This window comes from Rattus norvegicus, chromosome 1 (assembly GCF_021556685.1).
Source record: "Rattus norvegicus strain SHRSP/BbbUtx chromosome 1, alternate assembly SHRSP_T2T, whole genome shotgun sequence".
Lineage (NCBI taxonomy): Eukaryota > Metazoa > Chordata > Mammalia > Rodentia > Muridae > Rattus > Rattus norvegicus.
In genome coordinates, this window is record NC_141534.1 from 223,604,502 (window position 1) to 223,630,170 (window position 25,669).

At 38.5% G+C, this 25,669-nt stretch overlaps 1 protein-coding gene across 1 annotated transcript; it reads left to right on the forward strand.

Annotated features, from left to right (window-relative positions):
• The first annotated feature begins 11,698 nt into the window (after positions 1 to 11,698).
• On the forward strand, positions 11,699 to 12,646 carry Or1s2 (olfactory receptor family 1 subfamily S member 2). The gene has a single exon (NM_001000260.1). The coding sequence runs from the start codon at positions 11,699 to 11,701 to the stop codon at positions 12,644 to 12,646; it is 948 nt and encodes a 315-aa protein (NP_001000260.1).
• Positions 12,647 to 25,669: the final 13,023 nt, after the last annotated feature.

The window sequence follows — 25,669 nt, forward strand, 5'->3', positions numbered from 1 at the left end:
TGTGTTCAAAGCTGTTACCTACTTTCTCTTCTGTCGGTTTCAGTGAAGTTCTGAGATTTTTTTTGGCTTGGTTCATTTTATTGACTACTTCTATTTTCTTGGGAAATATAACTTTATTTTATTTATCTGATCTTGATTTAACATTGCTAAAAGGTATGGACTGAGAAAAGTATCCATTTGTTTTAGATTTTATAATTTTCTGGAATACAGGTTTTTAAAGTGGGTCTATCTTATTCTCTAGATAGCTTTTGTGTCTGTTGTTATGCCTCCTTTGGTTTGGTCTTGTCATTTCAGTAACATGATCATAAATAAAGGGAACAAATTCCCATCAAATGATTTGTATGAGTCTTTTTTATTTAATATGTCTTCTGTACAGGTCCATGTGTACAGGTCCAGGAAATTCTAACCTTTCTACTTTCACTAATTCTGGATATGTGGTATCACTTAGAAAGCCCTAGATTGTGTAGAATGAAGGTTAGGAGAGCAAGGACTGCTGGGGATTTAGCTCAGTGGTAGAGCCCTTGCCTAGGAAGCGCAAGGCCCTGGGTTCGGTCCCCAGCTCTGAAAAAAAAAAACCAAAAAAAAAAAAAATCTGGAAAACAGGAGAGCAAGGAATATTTATGCCCTCTACGACACTTCAATTCTCTCCATTACCTGTGATGACCTAAAGTGTGACATATTAAGAAAAATGGCTTCTGCTACACTTTTGCCTTAAGAGTTTTATATAAGATATTATGTTGGCTAATTCTAGTTCTAGAGATTTATGAACAAAAGAAATATTAGGAAGATAATTTCAAACTTTATACGAGTTCATATAAACAGTCAGCAGGTCAGATGTTGACAATCCAACCTGTCTGCAGGATTCTAGAAGCATCCTTTAATGATTCATAAAACCTAAACTCTCACCATAAGACCATGCTGGGAAATTTGCATTGGTCTGAAGGACTCATTTTAAGAAAAAGGAATATGAAATTCTGTGTCAAATGAAATTGGATTTATTCTTTTAACACATATTGTAAATGATAGGTTGATGGAATAACCTAATAAAGTTTAATGTAATAAGTATTTTAAAAAAACTTCCATTTACAGTACTATTCTCAGCATTATTTATACTTACTGAATCAACTTCAGTACAGTAAATCTCCATAACCAAAATCAACATATTTATAAGCCAGTGTGCTGTAGTAGGATTTGTGTGAGCCCCTCTTATTTATGCAAAGGTCCATTTATGTAACTGAAGCTTTCTGTTTTTTAGATCCTAAACCACAGTAAGTCAAAATTGTTATATGATCTTTAACAAGTAATTGCCAGAATTACAGTCCAGCAACATATAATTTGCATCCCTCAGTAGAAAGTTCCACATAGTAAAGATAACCCAGGCAAGTCAAAAATGGTATAAGTTATTATGAAACCAGAAATAATTAATGGAAATAGAGAAAATAGAATTGTGGAAAAGAGAAAATCAGAGCTTAGGGCAATCTGAAAAAATGAGGACTCTATGTAATATATTTGACTATAAAATTTGTAGTATAAACAAAACACTCCCAACAGAAATTCTGTTCTCTATTTCTAAATCTAGTTTCCTGGACATAGGAGAGAAATAGAGATATTGTACCACTATCTTTTTCATATGTTTATGTTATTTTATTTACTTGCATTTCAAATGTTAATCTCCTTCCCAGTTTCCCCTCTACAACCTCTCTATTCCCTCCCCACAATCCTGCTTCTATGAGTGTGCTCCCCCACCTCCACACACACACTGCAACCTCAACACCCTAGCATTTTCCTACACTGGGTCGTTGGGCCTTCACAGGACAAAGAGTCTCCCTTCACATTGATGCCAAGTAATGCATTCCTCTGCTACATATCCAGCTGGAGCCATGGGATCCCTCATGTGTACTCTGTGGTAGGTCCTTTATTCCATGGGAGCTTTAGGGGGTCTCGTTGATTGATATTGTTACTCTTATGAGCTTGCAAACCCCTTCAGCTCCTTCATTCCATGCCCTAACTTCCCCATCTGGGTCCCTGTGCTCAGTCCAATATTTGACTGTGTGCATCCACATCTGTATTAGGCAAGTTCTGACAGATCCTCCCAGGGGACAGCTATACTAGGCTCCTGTCAGCAAGTTCTTCTTGGCATTAGCAATAGTGTCTGGGTTTGGTGTATGCAGATGAGATTGATCCCTTAGTGGATCAGTCTCTGGATGGCCTAGCCTTCAGATTCTGCTTCGTTCTTTGTCCCTGCATTTTCTTTTTTACAGAAGGAATTCTGAATTATTATTTTTGAGGTGGGCGAGTGTCTCCAAACCTCAAACAGGAGTTGTGCCTATCCTCTGGAAGTGGTCTCTATAAGTTCTGCCTTGCCTTTGAGCTAATGTCTTCTCTGTGGGGTCCTAGGAAATGCTTGGGTCCCTGGCATCTGGGACTTTCTAGTGGCTACCACAATTTCCACCTCCCCCACTGTTACATACCTCCTTTTAAATTCCTGACCATCTGTGCATCTCTGCTATCTCTACCCCTTTCTGAACCTGCCTTTCTTTATGCTCCCCCTCCTTTCTCCCAGCAGGATCCCTCTCTACCACTACCTCTGCCACCAGAGATTATTTTTCCTCCTTCTGAATAGGACTGTAGCATCCATAGTTTGATGTACTCTTACATCTTCTTGTGTTTCCTATGACCTGTGAGTTGTATCGTGGGAATGTGAGCATCTTTTCAGCTAATATCCACTTATCAGTGAGTACACACGATGTGTGTTCTTTTGTGTCTGGATTACCTGACTCAGGATAATAAGTTCAACTTCCATCCATTTGCTGGCAAATTTCATGAATTTTTTTTTATTGACTGACTAGTACTGCATTGTATAAATATACCACATTTTCTGTATCCATTTCTCTGTTGAGGGACATCTGCATTGTTCTAGTTAAGGCAGCTATGAACATAGTGGAGCATGTGTCCTCGCTGTATGTTGGAAGACCTTTGGTTATATGCCCAGGAGAAGTATAGATGAATCCTCAAGTAGTATTATGTCAAATTTTCTGAGAAAGTACAAGACTGATTTTCAGAGCAGTGGTAAAGCTTTTAATCCCACCAGCAATGAATGTGTATTCCTCCATCTCAACATCTTTGCGTATATCTGCTGTTACCTGAATTTTTTATCTTAGCCATTCTGAGAAGTGTGAGGGATAACAGGGCTGTTTTGAATTGCATTTTCCTGATGGCTATGAATGTTAAAAATTTCTTTAGGTGCTTCACTGCTATTTGATATTCCTCACTTGAAAATTATTTGTTTATCTCTGAACACCATTTTTAATAGGGTTATTCAATTCTCTGGAGTCAAACTTTTTGAGTTCTTTGTATATATTGGATATTAGCCTTCTATCAGATGTAAAATTGATAAAGGTCTTTCCCCAATCTGTCGGTTACTGTTTTGTTTTGTTGAAAGTGTCCTTTTTCAGAGACACTACCTCAGAGTGAAAGGCTGGAAAACAAATTTCCAAGCAAATGGTCAGAAGAAGCAAGCTGGAGTAGCCATTCTAATATCAAATAAAATCAATTTTCAACTAAAAGTCATCAAAAAAGATAAGGAAGGACACTTCATATTCATCAAAGGAAAAATCCACCAAGATGAACTCTCAATCCTAAATATCTATGCCCCAAATACAAGGACACCTACATATGTAAAAGAAACCTTACTAAAGCTCAAAGCACAATTTGCACATCACACAATAATAGTAGGAGATTTCAACACCCCACTCTCATCAATGGACAGATCATGGATACAGAAATTAAACAGAGATGTAGACAGACTAAGAGAAGTCATGAACCAAATGGACTTAACCAATATTTATAGAACATTCTATCCTAAAGCAAAAGGATATACCTTCTTCTCAGTTCCTCATGGTACTTTCTCCAAAATTGAACATATAATTGGTCAAAAAACGGGCCTCAACAGGTACAGAAAGATAGAAATAATCCCATGCGTGCTATCAGACCACCATGCAATAAAAATAAGGGAAGAACGCCCACATAAATGTGGAAGTTGATTAATGCTCTACTCAACGATAACCTGGTCAAGGAAGAAATAAACAAAGAAATTAAAGACTTCTTAGAGTTTAATGAAAATGAAGGTACCACATACCCAAACTTATGAGACACAATGAAAGCTGTTCTAAGAGGAAAACTCATAGCTCTGAGTGCCTGCAGAAAGAAACAGGAGAGAGCATATGTCAGCAGCTTGACAGCACACCTAAAAGCTCTAGAACAAAAAGAAGCAAATACACCCAGGAGGAGTAGGAGGCAGGAAATAATCAAACTCAGAGCTGAAATCAGCCAGGTAGAAACAAAAAGAACCATAGAAAGAATCAACAGAACCAAAAGTTGGTTCTTTGAGAAAATCAACAATATAGATAAACCCTTAGCCAGACTAACGAGAGGACACAGAGAGTGTGCCCAAATTAACAAAATCAGAAATGAAAAGGGAGACATAACTACAGATTCAGAGGAAATTCAAAAAATCATCAGATCTTACTATAAAAGCCTATATTCAACAAAATTTGAAAATCTTCTGGAAATGGACAACTTCCTAGACAGATACCAGGTATCGAAGTTAAATCAGGAACAGATAAACCAATTAAACAACCCCATAACTCCTAAGGAAATAGAAGCAGTCATTAAAGGTCTCCCACCCAAAAAGAGCCCAGGTCCAGACAGGTTTAGTGCAGAATTCTATCAGACCTTCATAGAAGACCTCATACAAATACTATCCAAACTATTCCACAAAATTGAAACAGATGGAGCACTAGCGAACTCCTTCTATGAAGCCACAATTACTCTTATACCTAAACCACACAAAGACCCAACAAAGAAAGACAACTTCAGAACAATTTCCCTTATAAATATCGATGCAAAAATACTCAATAAAATTCTGGCAAACTGAATCCAAGAGCACATCAAAACAATCATCCACCATGATCAAGTAAGCTTCATCCCAGGCATGCAGGGATGGTTTAATATACAGAAAACCATCAACGTGATCCATTATATAAACAAACTGAAAGAACAAAACCACATGATCATTTCATTAGATGCTGAGAAAGCATTTGACAAAATTCAACACCCCTTCATGATAAAAGTCCTGGAAAGAATAGGAATTCAAGGCCCATACCTAAACATTGTAAAAGCCATATACATCAAACCAGTTGCTAACATTAAAGTAAATGGAGAGAAACTTGAAGAAATCCCACTAAAATCAGGACTAAACAAAGCTGCCCACTCTCTCCCTACTTATTCAATATAGTTCTTGAAGTTCTAGCCAGAGCAATCAGACAACAAAAGAAATCAAGGGGATACAGATTGGAAAAGAAGAAGTCAAAATATCACTATTTGCAGATGATATGATAGTATATTTAAGTGATCCCAAAAGTTCCACCAGAGAACTACTAAAGCTGATAAACAACTTCAGCAAAGTGGCTGGGTATAAAATTAACTCAAATAAATCAGTAGCCTTCCCCTACACAAAAGAGAAACAAGCCAAGAAAGAAATTAGGGAAATGACACCCTTCATAGTAGTCCCAAATAATATAAAGTACCTCGGTGTGACTTTATCCAAGCAAGTAAAAGATCTGTACAATATGAACTTCAAGCCTCTGAAGAAAGAAATTGAAGAAGACCTCAGAAGTTGGAAAGATCTCCCATGCTCTTGGATTGGCAGGATTAACATAGTAAAAATGGCCATTTTACCAAAAGCGATCTACAGATTCATGCAATCCCCATCAAAATACCAATGCAATTCTTCAAAGAGTTAGACAGAACAATTTGCAAATTCATCTGGAATAACAAAAAACCCAGGATAGCTAAAACTATCCTCAACAATAAAAGGACTTCAGGGGGAATCACTATCCCTGAATTCAAGCAATATTACAGTGATAAAATAGTGATAAAAACTGCATGGTATTGGTACAGAGACAGACAGACAGACCAATGGAACAGAATTGAAGACCCAGAAATGAACCCACACACCTATGGGCACCTGATTTTTGACAAAGGAGCCAAAACCATTCAATGAAAAAAAGATAGCATTTTCAGCAACTGGAGGTCAACATGTAGAAGAATGCAGATCGATCCATGCTTATCACCCTGTACAAAGCTTAAGTCCAAGTGGATCAAGAACCTCCACATCAAACCAGACACACTCAAACTAATAGAAGAAAAACTAGGGAAGCATCTGGAACACATGGGCACTGGAAAAAATTTCCTGAACAAAACACCAATGGCTTATGCTCTAAGATCAAGAATCAACAAATGGGATCTCATAAAACTACAAAGCTTCTGTAAGGCAAAGGACACTGTGGTTAGGACAAAACGGCAACCAACAGATTGGGAAAAGATCTTTACCAATCCTACAACAGATAGAGGCCTTATATCCAAAATATACAAAGAACTCAAGAAGTTAGACCGCAGGGAGACAAATAACCCTATTAAAAATGGGGTTCAGAGCTAAACAAACAATTCACACCTGAGGAATGCCGAATGGCTGAGAAACACCTAAAGAAATGTTCAACATCTTTAGTCATAAGGCAAATGCAAATCACAACAACCCTGAGATTTCACCTCACACCAGTGAGAATAGCTAAGATCAAAAACTCAGGTAACAGCAGATGCTGGCGAGGATGCGGAGAAAGAGGAACACTCCTCCATTGTTGTTGGGATTGCAGACTGGTAAAACCATTCTGGAAATCAGTCTGGAGAATCCTCAGAAAATTGGACATTGAACTGCCTGAGGATCCAGCTATACCTCTCTTGGGCATATACCCAAAAGATGCCCCAACATATAAAAAAGACACGTGCTCCACTATGTTCATCGCAGCCTTATTTAAAATAGCCAGAAGCTGGAAAGAACCCAGATGCCCTTCAACAGAGGAATGGATACAGAAAATGTGGTACATCTACACAATGGAATATTACTCAGCTATCAAAAACAACGAGTTTATGAAATTCGTAGGCAAATGGTTGGAACTGGAAAATATCATTCTGAGTGAGCTAACCCAATCACAGAAAGACATACATGGTATGCACTCATTGATAAGTGGCTATTAGCCCAAATGCTTGAATTACCCTAGATGCCTAAAACAAATGAAACTCAAGACAGATGATCAAAATGTGAATGTTTCACGCCTTCTTTAAAAGGGGAACAAGAATACCCTTGGCAGGGAAGAGAGAGGCAAAGATTAAAACAGAGACTGAAGTAACACCCATTCAGAGCCTGCCCCACATGTGGCCCATACATATACAGCCTCCCAATTAGACAAGATGGATGAAGCAAAGAAGTGCAGACCGACAGGAGCCGGATGTAGATCGCTCCTGAGAGACACAGCCAGAATACAGCAAATACAGAGGTGAATGCCAGCAGCAAACCACTGAACTGAGTATAGAACCCCTGTTGAAGGAATCAGAGAAAGAACTGGAAGAGCTTGAAGGGGCTTGAGACCACATATGTACAACAATGCCAAGCAACCAGAGCTTCCAGGGACTAAGCCACTACCTAAAGACTATACATGGACTGACCCTGGACTCTGACCTCATAGGTAGCAATGAATATCCTAGTAAGAGCACCAGTGGAAGGGGAAGCCCTGGGTCCTGCTAAGACTGAACCCCCAGTGAACTTGACTGTTTGGGGGAGGGCGGCAATGGGGGGAGGGTTGGGAGGGGAATACCCATAAGGAAGGGGAGGGGGAGGGGGATGTTTGCCCGGAAACCAGGAAAGGGAATAACACTCGATATGTATATAAGAAATACTCAAGTTAATAAAAAAAATTTTAAAAAAAGAAGCAAAAAAAAAACCCAATGACTTCATAAATTTCATAGGAAAATGGAAGAAACTAGAAAATATCATCCTGAGTGAGATAGCCCAATCACAAAAATATCTACATGGTATGCACTCACTGGCAAATGGATATTAGCCCCAAATCTCAGATTACCCAAGATACAATCCACAGACCAGATGAAGCTCAAGAAGAAGGATGACCAAAGCGAGGATGCTTCAGTCCTTCTTTAAAATGGGAACAAATATATTCATAGGAGTAGATATAGAGACAGAATTTGAAGCAGAGAATGAAGGAATGGCTATTCAGAACCTGCCCCACATTGGGATCCAGCATATATATATATATATATATATATATATATATATATATATATATATATATATATATATATATATATATATATCCACTAAACCTAGACAATATTGCTGATGCCAAGAATTGTATGATGACAGGAGCCTGATATAGCTGTCTCCTGAGAAGCTCTGCCAGAGCATGACAAATACAGAGGCAAATTCTCACAGCCAACCATTAAACTGAGAATGGGGTCCCTATTGGAGGAGTTAGAGAAAGGATTGAAGGATCTGAAGGGGCTTGCAATCCCATAAGAACAATGCCACCCAACCAGAGCTCCAAGGGCCTAAACCACTATGCAGAGTACACATGGACAGACCCAAGACTACAGCTGTGTATGTAGCAGAGGATAGACTTGTTTGGCACCAATGGGAGGACAAGCCCTTGTTCCTGCCAAGACTGGACCCCTCAGTGTAGAGGAATAACAGGGCAGGAAGGTGGATAGGGGAGGTGGTTGGTGAGAGGAACACATTTGGAGAAGTGGGAGGGGATGGCATAGGGTTTTATGGATGGAAAACCAGGAAAGGGAATATCATTTGAAATGTAAATTAAAAATATCCAATAAAAATTAATTTAAAAAAAGAATGACTTCTCAGCATAGAAAAGATTTGAAGAGAAACCAACAAAGACTGGTTGCATGTCTATTACCCATTCACCTATGCAAAGTGTGGTGTCTACTGTTCGTCTTGAGGAAAACACATGTTTTCCCTGAGGATGTTGAAGGCGCTCAGTGCCCCATGTGAGTTCAGCATCATGAAAGCACTCTTAGGTAAGCCCATGAGGACAATTTTCAGTCTCAAATTTAATAGTCGAAGATACAACAACAACACAAAACCTTTGGATGTAAAATTTTTAACCACCATTCAGAGGTGAGCATTTTAGAATTTAACTTGGATTTTACCCATCTAGTCAGCTATCTCAGGGGTTCAGAATAGATGAGGAAGATTGCTGATGGGTGGCAGAGGTAGATTAGAAAGCTTAGGTTAAAATTAGACATTCACAATCATATAATTTCCTTTTCTTGGAAAACCAAAACCACTCCAAGGTCTATAACTACAGTATCTTCAGTATTATCTATGTTAGGTCCAGATCTCTGCCAACTTTTTACCTATTTGAGTTTTCTCACTGAGTCTCCATTTTGTATGTTTTCCCCTCAGATTTACAAGCTGAGATTCTCAGAATTAGGAAATATTCATATAGTCTCCTTTCATCTTACATTCAGGTTTCCAGAATCCCAGTGCTGATGACTGACTGTCCCCTCCCCATCAGATAGACTGAGAGACAGTGATTTGTAGACCAAGAAAGGGAGATAAGGGAAGAAACAAAGGGAGAAATGGCAGGGTTCAGTACTCAAGTTCTAATAGGAGAGAAGAAAGACAGAGACAAACACCTCAAGAAAAATCACCTAATTTCCCCTGTCTCTACGTGACAAGTTGCAAGGTAAAAATAAATTTGGGACCATTTGTAGTACAAAACTTTTTAGTGCTATAGACCTATTTTCAGATTTTTAAAGTCCCATTTTAAGATTTCACTCTCACTTTAGTTCAAAGTGTGTCATCTTTCCTGATCTCAGATCCTACATATACTAAGGGAAAGTGGCTAGGAATCATACAATGAGTAGTAATGGTTTATGCCAGGGTATAATTAGGAGATGTATGATGGGTAGTTAATAGTTGTGCCACAAGTAGTCAGAAGCTGTGTATTGTGTAGTCATGGAGTGTACAGTGAGTATTCATGGTCTAAGAAGTGAGTAGACAGAGGCTTTAGCTTGAGGAGTCAGTTGGGACTCTGTAGTAGGTATCAGGGTCTAGGCAGTAGGCAGTAGGACTTTGCTCTCATGCTTTAACCTCATCTCCCCCAAAATGCATGCATTATTGTCATTTTAATTGATGTTTATTGCTCAGTTTTCATTACCATTTTATAGAGTTTAAGATATATAATGAAACAGAAGGGGAAACAATACCAATCCTGTTGCTAGAAAGCACTAGCAGTGGGTTCTTTTTGTTGAATAGTCCTAAGAACATTCAGGACATCTTTGGAAATGCCACTTCAGAAACTGGCCAGTAATAAAGTTTCTTGACAAATGTAATATCTTTTCCCATTGTGCCTGTAATTAGATAACCAACCCATTATGTTATAACAGTAGCATCCTTATCCCACTAGTATGCCTCTTGATTGGAGACCTAGGGAGGTGACCTGAGTACAGCCACATGCTGAAGTCCTCCTTATCCCATAAAAAGTTCACATTAGATCTATGCTGCAATGAGTGAAAATAGAAGCTTTTACTACTACTATTCAGCTTTCCCCAAATGTTCAACAGTGGGCTTATTATCTTTCAATCTTCAGAAGTGAGAGGCAAACCCATGTCTTCAGGTTCATATGTGTACTTGAGTTTCTTGGATAACCTAAGAGTGCTGCATTTCTTTTTCTTTCAGTCAATCTTCAATTATAACTTTTGAATTCTTCCTCCTCTAACTTTTGTAGAACAGAGCACCCATACAACTGTACCCTCTAATAAGGATCCTTAGACCTCAGTTACTTATGCTTTTGCAGACACTTCGCTTCAAAGACTCCTCAAATTGCCATCATCTCTGGTTTAAATGAGTAAAGTGAAGAACATTTTGGGACCATTTTCTTCCTTTTGTATTTGTGTTAATAAGGAAAGGGTACACAACCACATGCAGACGTATGCATTTTGAATCTGTGTTTTTGGAAGCCTAGTGTCAACTTTGGGCATCATTCTTCAGGAGCTACCTGCATAACTATTTTTTGAACCAAAGTTTCTTACTGTGATCTAGAGTTTACTGATTCTGCAAGTCTGGTTAATCAATAAGTCACACGAGTTCTCCCATATTCTATCTCTTCTCTTCTCTTTTCTTCTCTTCTCTTCTCTTCATTATCTCTCTCTCTCTCTCTCTCTCTCTCTCTCTCTCTGCTGTGTGTGTGTGAGTGAGAGAGAGAGAGAGAGAAAGAAAGAGAAAGAGAAAGAGGAGAAGAAGGAGAAATTAAGTGAGAAGGAGGGAAAAGAAGGAACAGGAAAAAGGAAATAGGAAAGAGGGAAGACATGACTGGTTTTTTGTATGAATGCTAGAAATTAAACTTATATCCTCAAGTTTTCACATCAAGGATTTAATAACTTATCTACTTCCTTAGACTTTCTTTGTACATTTTAATAAATAATTCTATGATCTAATGCATCTTCACAATATGGGTCACATATCTGTGTTCTTAGTCTAGAGAATTAAATAACTCTTAGAGACATCTATAAAAATTATGGTCAAAATAGTGTCACTGAAAAGAATTTATTATCTCTGTATACATAAAGTTCTTATGCACTGCACTGCAAAGATAATGCTTTAGGAAGTAGCCCTTCTACTTAAGCATAAAAGAGATTTCTCCTTAGCATCAGAGATGCCACCTACTAACTCACTGCAGAAAAATAATATTATTCAGGGGTTTTTGTTTTGTTTCGTTTTGTAGGGTATGAAGAGATTTTGATTTTTTTCCTTCAGATTAGAAGAAATATGAGTCAAGGAAACCAAACCACCATCTCTGAATTCATCCTCCTGGGTCTCTCCAACCAGGCTGAGAAGCAGAAATTCATCTTTGTGATTTTCTTGAGTATGTACCTGGTCACTGTGCTTGGAAACAGTCTCATCATTCTGGTCATTGGCTTGGATGTAAATCTTCACACTCCCATGTATCTTTTTCTTGCCAACCTATCTTTTGCTGATATTTCTTCATCTTCTACCTCAGTCCCCAAAATGCTGATGAATATTCAAACCAAGAGTCAATACATCTCCTATGAGGGTTGCTTTACACAGATGTACTTTTCCATTGTGTTTGTTGTCATTGACAATTTTCTTTTGGGGGTCATGGCTTATGATCGATATGTGGCTATCTGCCACCCTCTGACTTATACAAGCATCATGCACTCCACGTTTTGTCTTTTGCTAACTGTCTGTCCATGGGCGCTAAGCAATATTGTTGCCCTGACACATACTCTTCTGGCCAATCAATTGATTTTTTGCAACGACAACACCATCCAACACTTCTTCTGTGACTTGGCCCCTCTGCTCAAACTTTCCTGCTCAGATGCAATGATCAACAATATTGTAAAATTTATTGTGGGGCTATCAGTCATCACCTTTCCCTTTGCCCTGATCCTTTTTTCCTACGTCTGCATCATCAGGGATGTACTGAGAATTTCATCCATGGAAGGAAAGTGGAAAGCCTTCTCTACATGTGGTTCTCACCTGACAGTTGTATTCCTCTTCTATGGTACCATTATAGGGGTTTATTTTTTTCCTTTATCCACTCACCCTGAGGACACAGACAAGATTGGTGCAGTACTCTTCACAGTGGTGACACCAATGTTGAACCCTTTCATCTATAGCCTGAGGAATAAGGACATGAAAGGTGCCTTTAAGAAGCTCATCAATAAAAGTCATTTCTTCCTTTTGATGTCATGATTATCTGAAATTGATCTGCACAGCTAGATTATTCATTCAGTCCAGAGTTTGTAGAATAGTTTTGATGATTGAGTTTTTAGTGAACTATTTTGTATATGTCCAATCATCTCCAACTTCCACACCAGAGATGGACTTTTACACATTGTTCTGATATTGGAAATGAGATGCATTATCCCGTTGGTAAGACACCAAAAAAACCATAAAGTTGATTACACTATGTACTACTGTAACCCTTAATTAAAATTGCTTTTGATTTGCATATGTTGACTTATATTACAAGTTTCATACCTGCAGGTTTGTCTTTTTAATAATTTCTTAGTTCCAGAATGGAGATATCCATGGTTAAGAGAAGATATTGAATAGAGTTGGTTGAACAGAGAAAGTAGAAAATCTGTGAAGAGTTGGGGAAGAAAAACAAATACAATTAAACTCTATTGTATGAAAATTTGAAAACTAAAAATAAGTAAATAAATGTAAAAAAAAGAGAGAATGTGTGTTAACCAAATCAAATCAAAGACATAGATCAGAATAGTTTCATTATTTCTTGATCCATGATTTAGACCTGCTTTAGACTATTTATTTTGTAATGTAGATTCTCTCAGCAAAAATAGGTTTCTCATCAACTAGGTTTCTCATAGCGTTGGGCTTTAATCAAAATTTAAACTATTAAACATCTATTGGGATAGAAATGATTTCAAACAAGATTTAATCATTATCTTCCAAAAATCTCTTGGATGAACAATTCATCCTCCTCAAAATCTAGATATATGTATTTGAAAATATTCCTGATTGCCTAGGAAATATGGCTTAAACTGGTTTATATCTATGTGGGCATGACCTACTATTCTATATTCTCTGGCTTATAGATTCTATACATTTTTTTAAAAATATACATCATTTGCAGTGAGTTCTAAGAAGACCAGTAGTAGAGTTATATATAAATGTTTCAAGTTTCCCTAAGAACGTACAAGTTCCCGTAATTACCTTCATGAGTTCTCATGGTAAAAAGACATGGATTTGTGTCTAATTGTTTATATTATCCTGAATCATTCTTCAACTTGCCATTTTCAACAAACATCTATAAACAACTTTCTGTTTACAAGTCTCTAGATATCTTCCAAAAGAATAAGGAAGGAATAACATATAGCCTCATCGTGTTTCCTAAACAATCAGAAAACGTACGTACTTTATATATTTTTAATATCAATAAGCAAAGGCAATATTTGATTCATTACTAAATCATTAATAAAGAGGTATATATAAAGAGTCTGTGAAGCTTACACTTGATCCTACATTCCTAGTGTATTCTGCTGATTCCTAGTGTTTTCCCCTGATGAGAAAAAACAATGTATATTTTGTAAATATATCACTAATAACTTTTGTTATCTATCTATAATTTGTGAAATATCAGCAATACTCACTTTTACTAAACATTTTCTGTACCTTAGTAAGAATCAACACAAAGTAAGCAAATGTGTTCTTAGCTTTTATGTCAAAATTCATGAAGCAAATCATAAACATGTGAACAAATAAATAAAATGATAAGTATAAAATGAGATAGTACAGTCTGAAGTCAAGTAAAATGTGGAGTAGGTACTAGATAACAGATAGGGTGACATTTTAGGTAAGGTGCTTCAGTACAGAAGAAATTGCCTATCTGTGTTTTTGAAGCAGCAAAATGAATAAAACAAGAAGTAAAGCAGGATAAAGTATGGTAAAAAATTCAAAGAAAGTAATGAGTGATTTGCAGGTGGTTACATAAGAAAAGATTTGTAATACCCAAAGAACAGGATGTGGATGGGCAAGAACAGAATGAGAGAGGAGAGCAGAAGTAGATATAACACAGAAGAGAGGGAAGAAATGATTCATGTTTAGCAGCAAACCACTGAACTGAGAACGCTTTGGCTGTAGCAAAGAATTTTCTTTTCTTTTTTTTATTTTCTTTTTTTATTGGATATATTTTTTATTTTCATTTCAAATGCTACTCCCTTTCCTGTCTTCTTGTCCATAAGCCCTCTATCCCCTGCCCCTCCTTTCTTAAAGATGTCCCCCCATCTACTCCCCATAACCCCACGACATTCCCCTGCACTAAAGGTCCAAGGGCTCCCCCTTCAACTGGTGCCCAACAATGCTATCCTCTGCTACATATGCAGTTGGAGCCCTGAGTCACTCCATGTATAGTCTATGGGTAGTGGTTTAGTCCCTGGAAATTCTGGTTGATTGGCATTGTTGTTCTTATGGGGTTGCAAGCCCCTCCATCTCTTTCAATCCTTTCTCTAATTCCTCTAACAGGGATCCCTTCCTCAGTTCAGTGTTTTGCTGCTGACATTCGCCTCTGTATTTGACATGTTCTGGATGTGTTTCTCAGGAGAGATCTATTTCTGGTTCCTGTCAGCATGCACTGCTTAGCTTCATCAATCGTATCTACTTTTGGTGGCTGCATATATATGGGCCACATGTAGGGCAGGTTCTGAATTGTGGGGAGAGGGTATGGTGGCAGTCCCAAGATGGTGCCCGGGATTGCATCTAAGTCTCATGACTAGCACCTGACTTCCTCACACATCTGAAACTAGCCATGTCCATTGTGAGAGCTGCGCAGGCACACCATGACACAAGATCAGGCCATGTGACGTGGACCTATGAACTGAGATTACACAGTCTGGACTGAGGAGGTGGGGTTAAGGGAGGATGTAAGGGAGCTGGGAGGGGGAGAGAAGAAAAGAAAAGAAAGATTTCTGCTTGCATGCTGTAAGGTTCCTAAATAAACTGCTTTGAGAAGAACGCTCTGTCATCGCTCTTTTCTGCGGGTCAGAGACAGAAGCGACACTGAATGGCCATTCCTTCAGTCTCTGCTCTAAACTTTGCCTGCATATCCCCTTCTATGGATATTTTTGTTCCCCCCTTTAAGAAGCAGTGAAGCATCCACATTTTGGTCATCCTTCTTCTTGAGCTTCATGTGGTCTGTGGATTGAATCTTGAGTAATTCGAGCATTGGGGCTAATATCCACTTATCAATTAGTGCATACTATGTGTGGTTTTCTGTGATTGGGCTACCTCACTCAGGATGATATTTTCAATACATTTGCCTATGAATTTTCCAAAGTCATTGTTTTTGATTGGTGAGTACTATTCCATTATGTAGATGTACCTCCTTTTCTGAATCTATTTCTCTGTTGAAGGGCGTCTGAGCTCTTTCCAGTTTCTGGAAATAAGGCTGCTATGAACATAGTGGAGTATGTGTCTTTGTTGTATGTTGGAGCATCTTTTGGGTATATGCCCAGGAGAGGAATAGATGTGTCATCAGGTAGTGGAATGTCCAATTTTCTGAAGAACTTCCAGACTGATTTCCAGAGTGGTTGTACCAGTTTGCAATCCCACTAACAATGGAGAAATGTTCCTCTTTCTCCATGTTCTCACCAGCATCTGCTGTCATCTGAGTTTTTTTATCTTAGCCATTCTGACTGGTATGAGGTGGAATCTCAGACTTGTTTTGATTTGCATTTCCCTGGTAACTGAGGATGTTGAACATTTCTTTAGGTGCTTTTTATACTCAATTATCTTATTTTTCATGCCATGAGTGTAAGTGAAATTAGCCACAGAATGACTATAGAGAAAAACGTGACAAAGGCCCAAAAACCTCAACATTTACAAACAGAATAAAGAGTCTTGAGAAACTGAGTGAAGCAAGCTTTGAGTTCGAGATTTCCTTGAGCTTCCCAGTAAGACTGTCTCAGAAAGTTAAAAAAAGAATTAATGCACAGAACGACAAAGGAAATGTATTACTACTTAAAGAAAAATGGGAACAACACCTTCAGAGTCCACAAAACCCAACTAAGAACCTCTGAAATCAATCTTTAGCTGACCAGGACATTTCCTGCTTGTTAGCTTACATAGAGACAGAAAATACTATACCAACTTTTTTGGGGGGTGGGAATAAACTAATGGAATTTTCCAGCACTTTATTCTGCATGCTAATTCTAAAAAGCCAGCAAGGCCTGCCTACTGAGACAATAGTGGCATAAACATAATGTAGGTAACCAATTGCTTTCTAGTGAAATATAAGGCTGATCCACAGGAGATATTTCATACTTGACACAGTAAGCCTGGATTAAAAAAAATTCCCACTATGGGAAAGATCATAGGCACTGAAGTGAATTGAACATACTCTTATTGTTTTTGTTAAATTGTCATGTTGTCAACTACCTTATTATTTATTTTATATACTATAATTGGCTCTGAGAATTGGTCAGAGAAGCTTCTTTTTGCAGTTGCTATTGGTAACAGAGAGTCACTATTGATCAAAGTGCTCATAATAAATAATTCATGCTCAAGTGACCATGATTTAGTTTATCTCACTGTGCCTTCCACGAGCCAAGGCTCAGAGAAAGTGTTAACAGAAAGATAAGAGTTGCTAAATTCTGATTTCTGGACATGGCATGACTATTGCACACATGCATTTTTGCACCCATGATTATCTACACAAGTCCTCTACAAATTCAAGCCAGTCAACATTCCATCATGGCTCAAGAGTAGCTTTCAAGGAACTATTCTTGAAAACGAAGCTATTAAAACTTTATAGCTGCGGAAAGAAAGTGAGTCTGTCTCCTTACATGATGTGGACATAAATAGGTTGCTCACTGTCTAGTGCATGGACACAACCCTGTGGGCATATTAATAGCACTAATTTGATTCATTAGGTTATTAATAGCAAATAAATAAAAAGAAGACATGAAGCTCAAAGAAAGAACAAAGTTAGTCATATGCAATGGTAGATGGGTATGATCAAAATATGCTATATAAATATACCCAATATTCAAATGATTAAAAAATATTGAAAATGAAGTAAAACTTTTGATCTACACATTTTAGCTGTCTCTCAAGGAGTTCTCTATTTCCATATTAAAATCAAGTAAAAATTACTCCAAAAAAGATTTTGGAGATGTAAACCTCTCATATTTTTCCTCTCTAACCTTTTTCTACATGCTTAGGCCTTTATATTTTAACCCATACATGCATACAATGTATCATAATCCCTACCTACAATTATCTCATCCAAACAATACTCCTATCCTCAAACCCATATCCATCCAAATTTTATGTTCTTAATAGTCTTTGAATAATACCAGTGAGGTTCATATGAACATAACTAACGGAGCATGGGTATGAAGCTAAAATTACTTTGACACCTAAATCACACAAAAGTACATAAAAGAGAACTTCAGATCATTTTTGCTTGTGAATATCAATGAAAAAATACTAAAAATTATTCTTGCAAACCAAATCCAAAAACATTCACCATGATCAAGTAGGCTTCACCCCAGGGATGCATGGACAGTTCAAGAAACAAAAAATTAACATAATCTACCATCTAAACAAACTCAAATAAAAATAATCACATGATTAACTTTCTTAAATGCAGAAAATTTATTTGACAAAATTCAACACTCCTTCATGTTAAATGTATTAAAGTGATCAGGAATTCATGGCCCATACCTAAATATAATAAAAGCAATTTACTGCAAACCAGCAGCCAATATCAAATTAAATGGAGAGAAATTTGAAGCAATCCCATTAAAGTCAGGGACCAGACATAGATGCCCGCTCTCCCCATATCTATTAAATATAGTACCCAAAATGAGAACAATAAGACAACAAAAAGAGATCAAGGGGAGACAAATTGGCAAAAAAGAAAAATGGTATCACTATTTGCAGACAATATAATAGTATACATAAACGACCACAAAAATTTGATGAAAGAACTTTTCCAGCTGATAAACAACTTCAGCAAAGTGGCCTTATATAAAATTAACTCAAATAAATCAGTAGTCTTCCTTTATACAAATGATAAACCAGCTGAGAATGAATTTAGAGAAACAACTCCTTTCATAATATCCGCAAATAATATATCTTGGAGTAACTCTAACCAAACAAATGAAAGATCTCTATGACAATAACTTCAAGTCTCTCAAGAAAGAAATTGAAGACCTCAGAAAATTGACAGATCTCCCATGCTCATGGATTTGCAAAGTTAACATAGTACAAATGGCCATCATCAGAATACACCAGCTGATATGAGGACCCCAAGACATATACAGCAGAGGACTGTCAAGTATGGGTCCAGTAAGAGAATATGCACCTAACCTTAAAGAGACTGTAGGCCCCAGGGAGTTTAGACATCTGGTGGCATGATGATATATGGGATCTGGAATAGTCAGAGGGTGGACCTGGATGGGAATAAAATCTGGAGTGTCTAAGTAAGTAAGTAAGTAAGTAAGTAAGTAAGTAAGTAAGTAAATAAATAAATAAATAAATAAGGCCATCCTGTCAAAAATCAGTGCAATTTTCATCAAACTCCCAACAAAATTTTTCAAAAAAAAATGGAAACAACCATTCTCAATTTCATCTGGAAAGGTAAAGATCCCAGAATAGCAAAAACAACTCTTAACAATAAATGAACTGCTTGAGGAAGTCACCATCCCTGATCTCAAGCTATACTACAGAGTAATAGTGTTAAAAACTGCATGGTGTTGGTACAGAGACAGACACATTGATTACTGGAATAGAACTGAAGACCCAGAAAAAAACTACACATGTATGAACACTTCATCTTTCACAAAGAGGCCAAAATTATACATTGGAAGAAAGAAAGCATCTTCAAAAATGGTGCTAGTCGAACTGGTAGTCTGTATGTAGAAAAGTGAAAATAGATCCATTTTTGCGACCTTACATGAACCTCAAGTCTAGGTGGACCAAGAACCTCAACATAAAACTAGATGCATTGAATCTAATAGAAGAGAAAGAGCCTTGAACTCATTGACAAACAGGGTAATTTCCTAAACAGAACTACAGGGGCTCAGGCTCTAGGTTCAATAATTGATAAATGGGAACTCACGAAATTGAAAAGGTTCTGTAAGGAAAAGGACATACTCAATAGGACAAATTGGCAACCTACAGATTGGGATAAAATCTTCACTAACTACACACCTGATAAAGAGCTAATATCCAAAATATAGAAAAAAAAACCAAGAAGCTAACCACCAAAAAAAAAAAAAAAACAAACAACCCAATCAAAAATGGGGTATAGAACCTAAAATAAAATTCACAACAGAGGAATTTAGAATGGCTAAGAGCACATAAAGAAATGTTCAAAGTAGTTAACTGATCAGAGAAATGCAAATCAAAATGACCCTGATATTCTTCCTTACACAATAAGATAGGCTAAGTTCAAAACCTCAGGTGACAACTCATATTGGCAAGGCTATGGAGAAAGAAGAACACTCCTCCATTACTGGTGAGATTGCAAACTGGCACAGCCACTCTGGAAATCAATTTGGAGTTTCCTCAGAAAATTGGAAATAGGTCTACCTGAGGTCCCAGCTATACCACTCTTGAAAATATACCCAAAAGATGCCCCACCATGCCACAAGAGCATGTGTTCCATTATGTTCATAGTAGTTTTATTTGTGATAGCCAAAGCTGGAAACAACCCAGATGTCTCATGACAGAAGAATGTACACAGAAAATGTGGTTCATTTACACAGTGGACTATTTCGGAGCTATTAAGAAAAAGGATATAACAAATACAGAGGCGAATACTAGCAGCCAACCATTGAACTGCAAATAGGGTCCCTATTGGAGGAATTAGAGAAAGGATTGAAGGATCTGAAGGGGCTTGTAACTCCGCCAGAATAATACCGACCAACCAGAGCTCCCAGGGACTAAACCACTACCCGTGGACAGACCCATAGCTCCAGCTGCATATGTAGCAGAAGATGGTCTTGTTGTGCACCAATGGGAAAAGAAGCCCTTTTGCCTACCAAGACTGAACCCCCAAATATAGGGGAATGTCAGGGTGGGGAGGTGGGAAGGGGAGTGGTTGTAGAGGGGAAACATCCTTATAGAAACAGGGGAGGGGGCAGGATAGGGGGGTTACGGACAGGGAAAGGGAACATTTGAAATGTAGTTAAAAATTATCCAATAAAAATGCAAATAAACATTGTGAAAAAAAGAATAAGAACATCCTGACTTTTGTAGGCAAATGTATAGAACTAGAAAATATCTTGCTGAATGTGGTAACTCAGACTCAAAAAGAGATGCATGGTATATACTCATTAATAACTGGATATTACCCACCCTGAAAAGTACAGACTACCCAAGATACACAACTCAACAAGTTCAACGAGACAAAGGTCCCAAGTGAGGACACCTCAATCCCAATTTGGAGGAAATAAAAAGGAATCATGGGGGTTGGTGGAGGGATCAGGGTGAGAAAGGGGACACAGCAGAGACAAGGGGAATATGATCAGGTATTGGTGGGTGGGAACAGGACCCTGATACAGTGGGGAGTGGGAACTTGTAGAGCCCACCTCCAGCAGAAAGACAGGGCATCAATTGAGGAATAGAGTTGCCATGGCACAGTAAGAACTCTGACCCGTAATTGTTCCTGTGTGAAAGAACCACAGGGAAAAAACTGGTAGGAACCTGGGGAAAAGGAGGCCCCGTGACAGGCCCAAAATGACATCCAGCTCAATGGGAGGCCCCAAGGTTTGACACTATTACTGAGGCTATGGAATGCTCACAAAAAGGAACATATCATGACTGCCTTTTGAAAGACCCAACAAGCAGTTGAAAGAGTCAGATGCAGATATTTACACCATTGAATAGAAGCTTCTGACCAGTGTGGTTGAATTAGGGAAAAACTGGAAGAAGCTGAGGAGAAGGGTGATCATGTAGGAGGATCAGCAGTCTTAATTAACCTGGACCTGGAGGATCTCTTAGAAACTGGGTCACCAACCAGGCAGTGTACACCAGCTGAAATAAGGCCTCCAACACAGCAGAGGACTCCCGGGTCAGGGTTCAGTCAGAGAAGATGCACCTATCCCTCTAGAGACTGGAGGCCCCAGGAAGTTTAGAGGTCTGGTGGTGTAGGGGACAGGGGTGGAGTCATCCTTGTGGACGCAGGAACATGAGTAGGAGATATGAGATGTAGAACAGTTAGAGGGTGGAATGGGAGAAGCATAAAATCTAGATTATTAAAAAAAGAAATTAAATAAAATTTTAATAAATCAGAAAAGAAAAATCTAGGCATGCTTTTGTGTTGATAAAAAATGTCTTCTGCGACACTCTGCCAGAACCTTACTGGTACAGATGAGAATGCTTGCAGCTAACCATCAGACTGAGTACAGGGACCCAGGTGGAGGAGTTAGAGAAAGGACTGAAGGAGCTGAAGGGATTTGCAACCCCATAGGAAGAACAACAATATCAATCAACCAGACTCCCCAGAGCTCCTGGTAACTAAACCACCAACCAAAGAGTACATACACATGGAAACACCCATGGCTTCTGCAGCATATGTAGCAGAGAATGGCATTGTCTGGCATCAGTAAGAGAAGAAGCCCTTGGTCCTGTGAAGGCTCATTTCCAAGTGTAGGGGAAGGCAAGGCTGATGAGGAGAGAGTGGGATGGTGGGAGTGGGTGAGAGGGAATGGGAACATCTTCATAGAAGCAGGTGGGAAGGGAGATGGAAGATAGTAGGAAAGGGCATAACATTTGAAATGTAAATACATAGAATATTCAATAAAAAATAGAAACTGAACCATCTGTAACCAGGTTCTTAACTGAAATGGGGGAGAATATACATCAGATTTATAGGAAAAATAATTGTGTTTTGAAGTGTTTTTTACTCCCGATTCTAGGAATACTCTCTGACAAGAAGCAAAATAAGAATGTATTGAGCTCATTTTCACAATGTAGGGATAGAAAGAATGTCATAATCTTCAATTTTTTGTCTCTCATCTACTATATATGTGCAAATAGTTTCTTTCCTTGACTCTTTTTTTAAATTCTTTATCATATTTTTTTTTCTTTTCTTTTCCCATCCTTGACTGATTTCTCCAATGAATCACTGTTTGTTTATGATGTAATTGTGTTACCTTTTCTATTGCTTTTCCCAAGTGAGTTTAAAGATAGAAAGAGGTGTTTTGGGCCAAATGCTGGTTCTAATGAGAGTTAGTCAGATCCTTCCTTCCTAGGCAGTGATGAAGCACAACAGGTACATGTAAAGTTATGCAGAATCAAACAATTTGGGGTAAGAGCCAGAGGCACTGAGAGAGGGAAGAGAGGGAGAAAGAAGGGAGAGAGAGAGAGAGAGAGAGAGAGAGAGAGAGAGAGAGAGAGAGAGATAACAGGGACAATAAAATAGAACTAATTGGAACACTCGTGAACTGTTACCGTTTGGCGGTAAATTTTAAATGATACTAGTGTGGTATGCAATCCAACAATTTCATAAATATAAATTATATAATTACATTAAAATCCAGCCATTTCACATCTAACAAATCAAAAGATTTTCCAGGCTCCCAATAGATGTCTGTTATAGCTTTATTTATACAGGTAGAAACAATGCCAATATCCACAGAGAGATGCATGAGCAAACAATATGTTATATCCATGGCAACATAGCAATGGTCAACCATAAGAAGTGACCTGGTAGTATATGCCAAAAAGTGTATTATCCTTGAAATACTTATAATGTGAAAGAAACCATGCATAATTCATGGTTTATTCTGCAAATTCATATGAATTTGTAAGAAATGCACTAATAAAACATGGCAAAAATCTGAATAGTACTTCTTTGGGATGTGGTAAAGAAGTTGTAAGAAAGGGCATATGACTTCAGAGGGGCAGACATGCCTAGGAAGCCAGAAGAGACTACACTCTGCCCACATTTCTAACTCTAGATGAAAACGCCCAGTACCATCTGGGACCCCTGTGTACAGGGACCTGAGAAAAGGCGGGGCAGGCCCTACTGGTTGCTGCCCTCACAGAGAGATGAAAAACAGCCCCCAAGGAGTGACTTCAGGCCTGAGACCAGAGGTAAGACAAACTTTTCTGCTCCAAGTGACTTGCCTGGTGGACTCAGGACACACAGAGGCAAAATTCCTCTGGGACCAGACTCTTCTGGTTTCTAGCTGAAGCCCAAACCTTGCTGATCCCGGCCCACAGCTCCCTGCTCCCAAACCCCATGGGAGAGAAAGCAGATCACCCAGAGAGGTGGGCACTCCTGAGATTGCAGGGCAGGAGAGACCACCAGTACTGCCCACACTTGCCCACATCCCTGGCCCAAAAGGAAACTGTATAGGGCCTCTGGGAACAGGAAGATAGGGGTACTAAAGCTGCAGGTCCCCTGTGGTCCAGACACCACCTGGACCTAAAGGGACCGGTCAAACAGCTCCCTGCACGCAAATCACTTGTGAGAGAAAGCTAAACCTTCAGAAGGGAAGATATGCCTGGGAAGCCAGAAGAGACTACACTCTGCTCACATATCTGACTCTAGTGGAAAATGCCTAGAGACATCTTGGACCCCTGTGCACAAGGACCCGAGAAAAGGCAGGGCAGGCCCTTCTGGTTGCTGCCCTCAGGGAGAACTGAAACCCAGCCCCCAAGGAACGACTTCAGGTTTGAGAACAGAGGTAAGACCAACTTTTCTTCTCCAAGTGACTTGCCTGGTGGACTCAGGAAAGAGGCCCACGGGAACAGCTACAGACCAGTAGACGGGAAAGACTACACGACTGAAAGCAGAACACTCTGTTCCCTTAACTGGCTGAAAGAAAATAGGAAAACAGGTCTACAGCACTCCTGAAACACAGGCCTATAGGACAGTCTAGCCACTGTCAGAAATAGCAGAACAAGGTAACACCAGAGACAACCTGATGGCAAGAGGCAAGTGCAGGAACCCAAACAACAGAAACCAAGACTATGTGGCCTCATCAGAGTCCACATCTCCCACCAAAGCAGACACTGAATATCCAAACACACTAAAAAAGCTAGATTTAGATTTTAAATCACATTTGATCATGATGATGAAGGACTTCAAGAAAAACATAAAGAACTCCCTTAAAGAAATGCAGGAAAACATGAATAAACAAGTAGAAGCATGTAGAGAGGAATCACAAAAATCCCTGAAAGAATTACAGGAAAACACAATCAAACATGTGAAAAAATTAAAAATGGAAGTAGAAGCAATAAAGAAAGCACAAAGGGAGACAACCCTGAATATAGAAAACCAAAGGAAGAGACAAGGAGTCATATACAAGCATCACCAACAGAACAAAAGATATAGAAGAGAGAATCTCAGGAGCAGAAGATTCCATAGAAATTATCGACACAACTGTTAAATATAATGTAAAATGGGAAAAGCTACTAGCCAAAAACATACAGGAAATCCAGGACACAATGAGAAGATCAAACCTAAGGATAACAGGTATACAAGAGAGAGAAGACTTCCAGCTCAAAGAACCAGTAAATATCTTCAACAAAATCATAGAAGAAAACATCCCTAACCTAAGGAAAGTGGTGTGCATAAACATACAAGAAGCCTACAGAACTCAAAATAGATTGGACCAGAAAAGAAACTACTCCCATCACATAACAGTCAAAACACCAAATGCACAAAACAAAGAATATTAAAAGCAGTAAGGGAAAAAGGTCAAGTAACATACAAAGACAGGCCTATCAGAATCACACCAGATTTCTCACCAGAGACTGTGAAAGCCAGAAGATCCTGGACAGATGTCATACAGACCCTAAGAGAACACAAATAACAGTCCAGGTTACTGTATCCAACAAAACTATCAATTACCATATATGGAGATATTAAGACATTCTGTGACAAAACCAAATTTATACAAAATCTTTCTACAAATCCAGCCCTACGAAGGATAATAAATGGTAAAGTCTAACACAAGGAGGCAAGCTACACCCTAGAAAAAGCAAGAAACTAATCGTCTTACAACAAAACAAAGAGAAGAAAAGCACACAAACATAATCTCACATCCAAATACGTGGATCAAGGACCTCCACATCAAACCAGATACACTCAAACTAATAGAGGAAAAAGTGGGGAAGAATCTCGAACACATGGGCACTGGAGAAAATTTCCTAAACAAAACACCAATAGCTTATGCTCTAAGATCAAGAATCAACAAATGGGATCTCATAAAACTGCAAAGCTCCTGTAAGGCA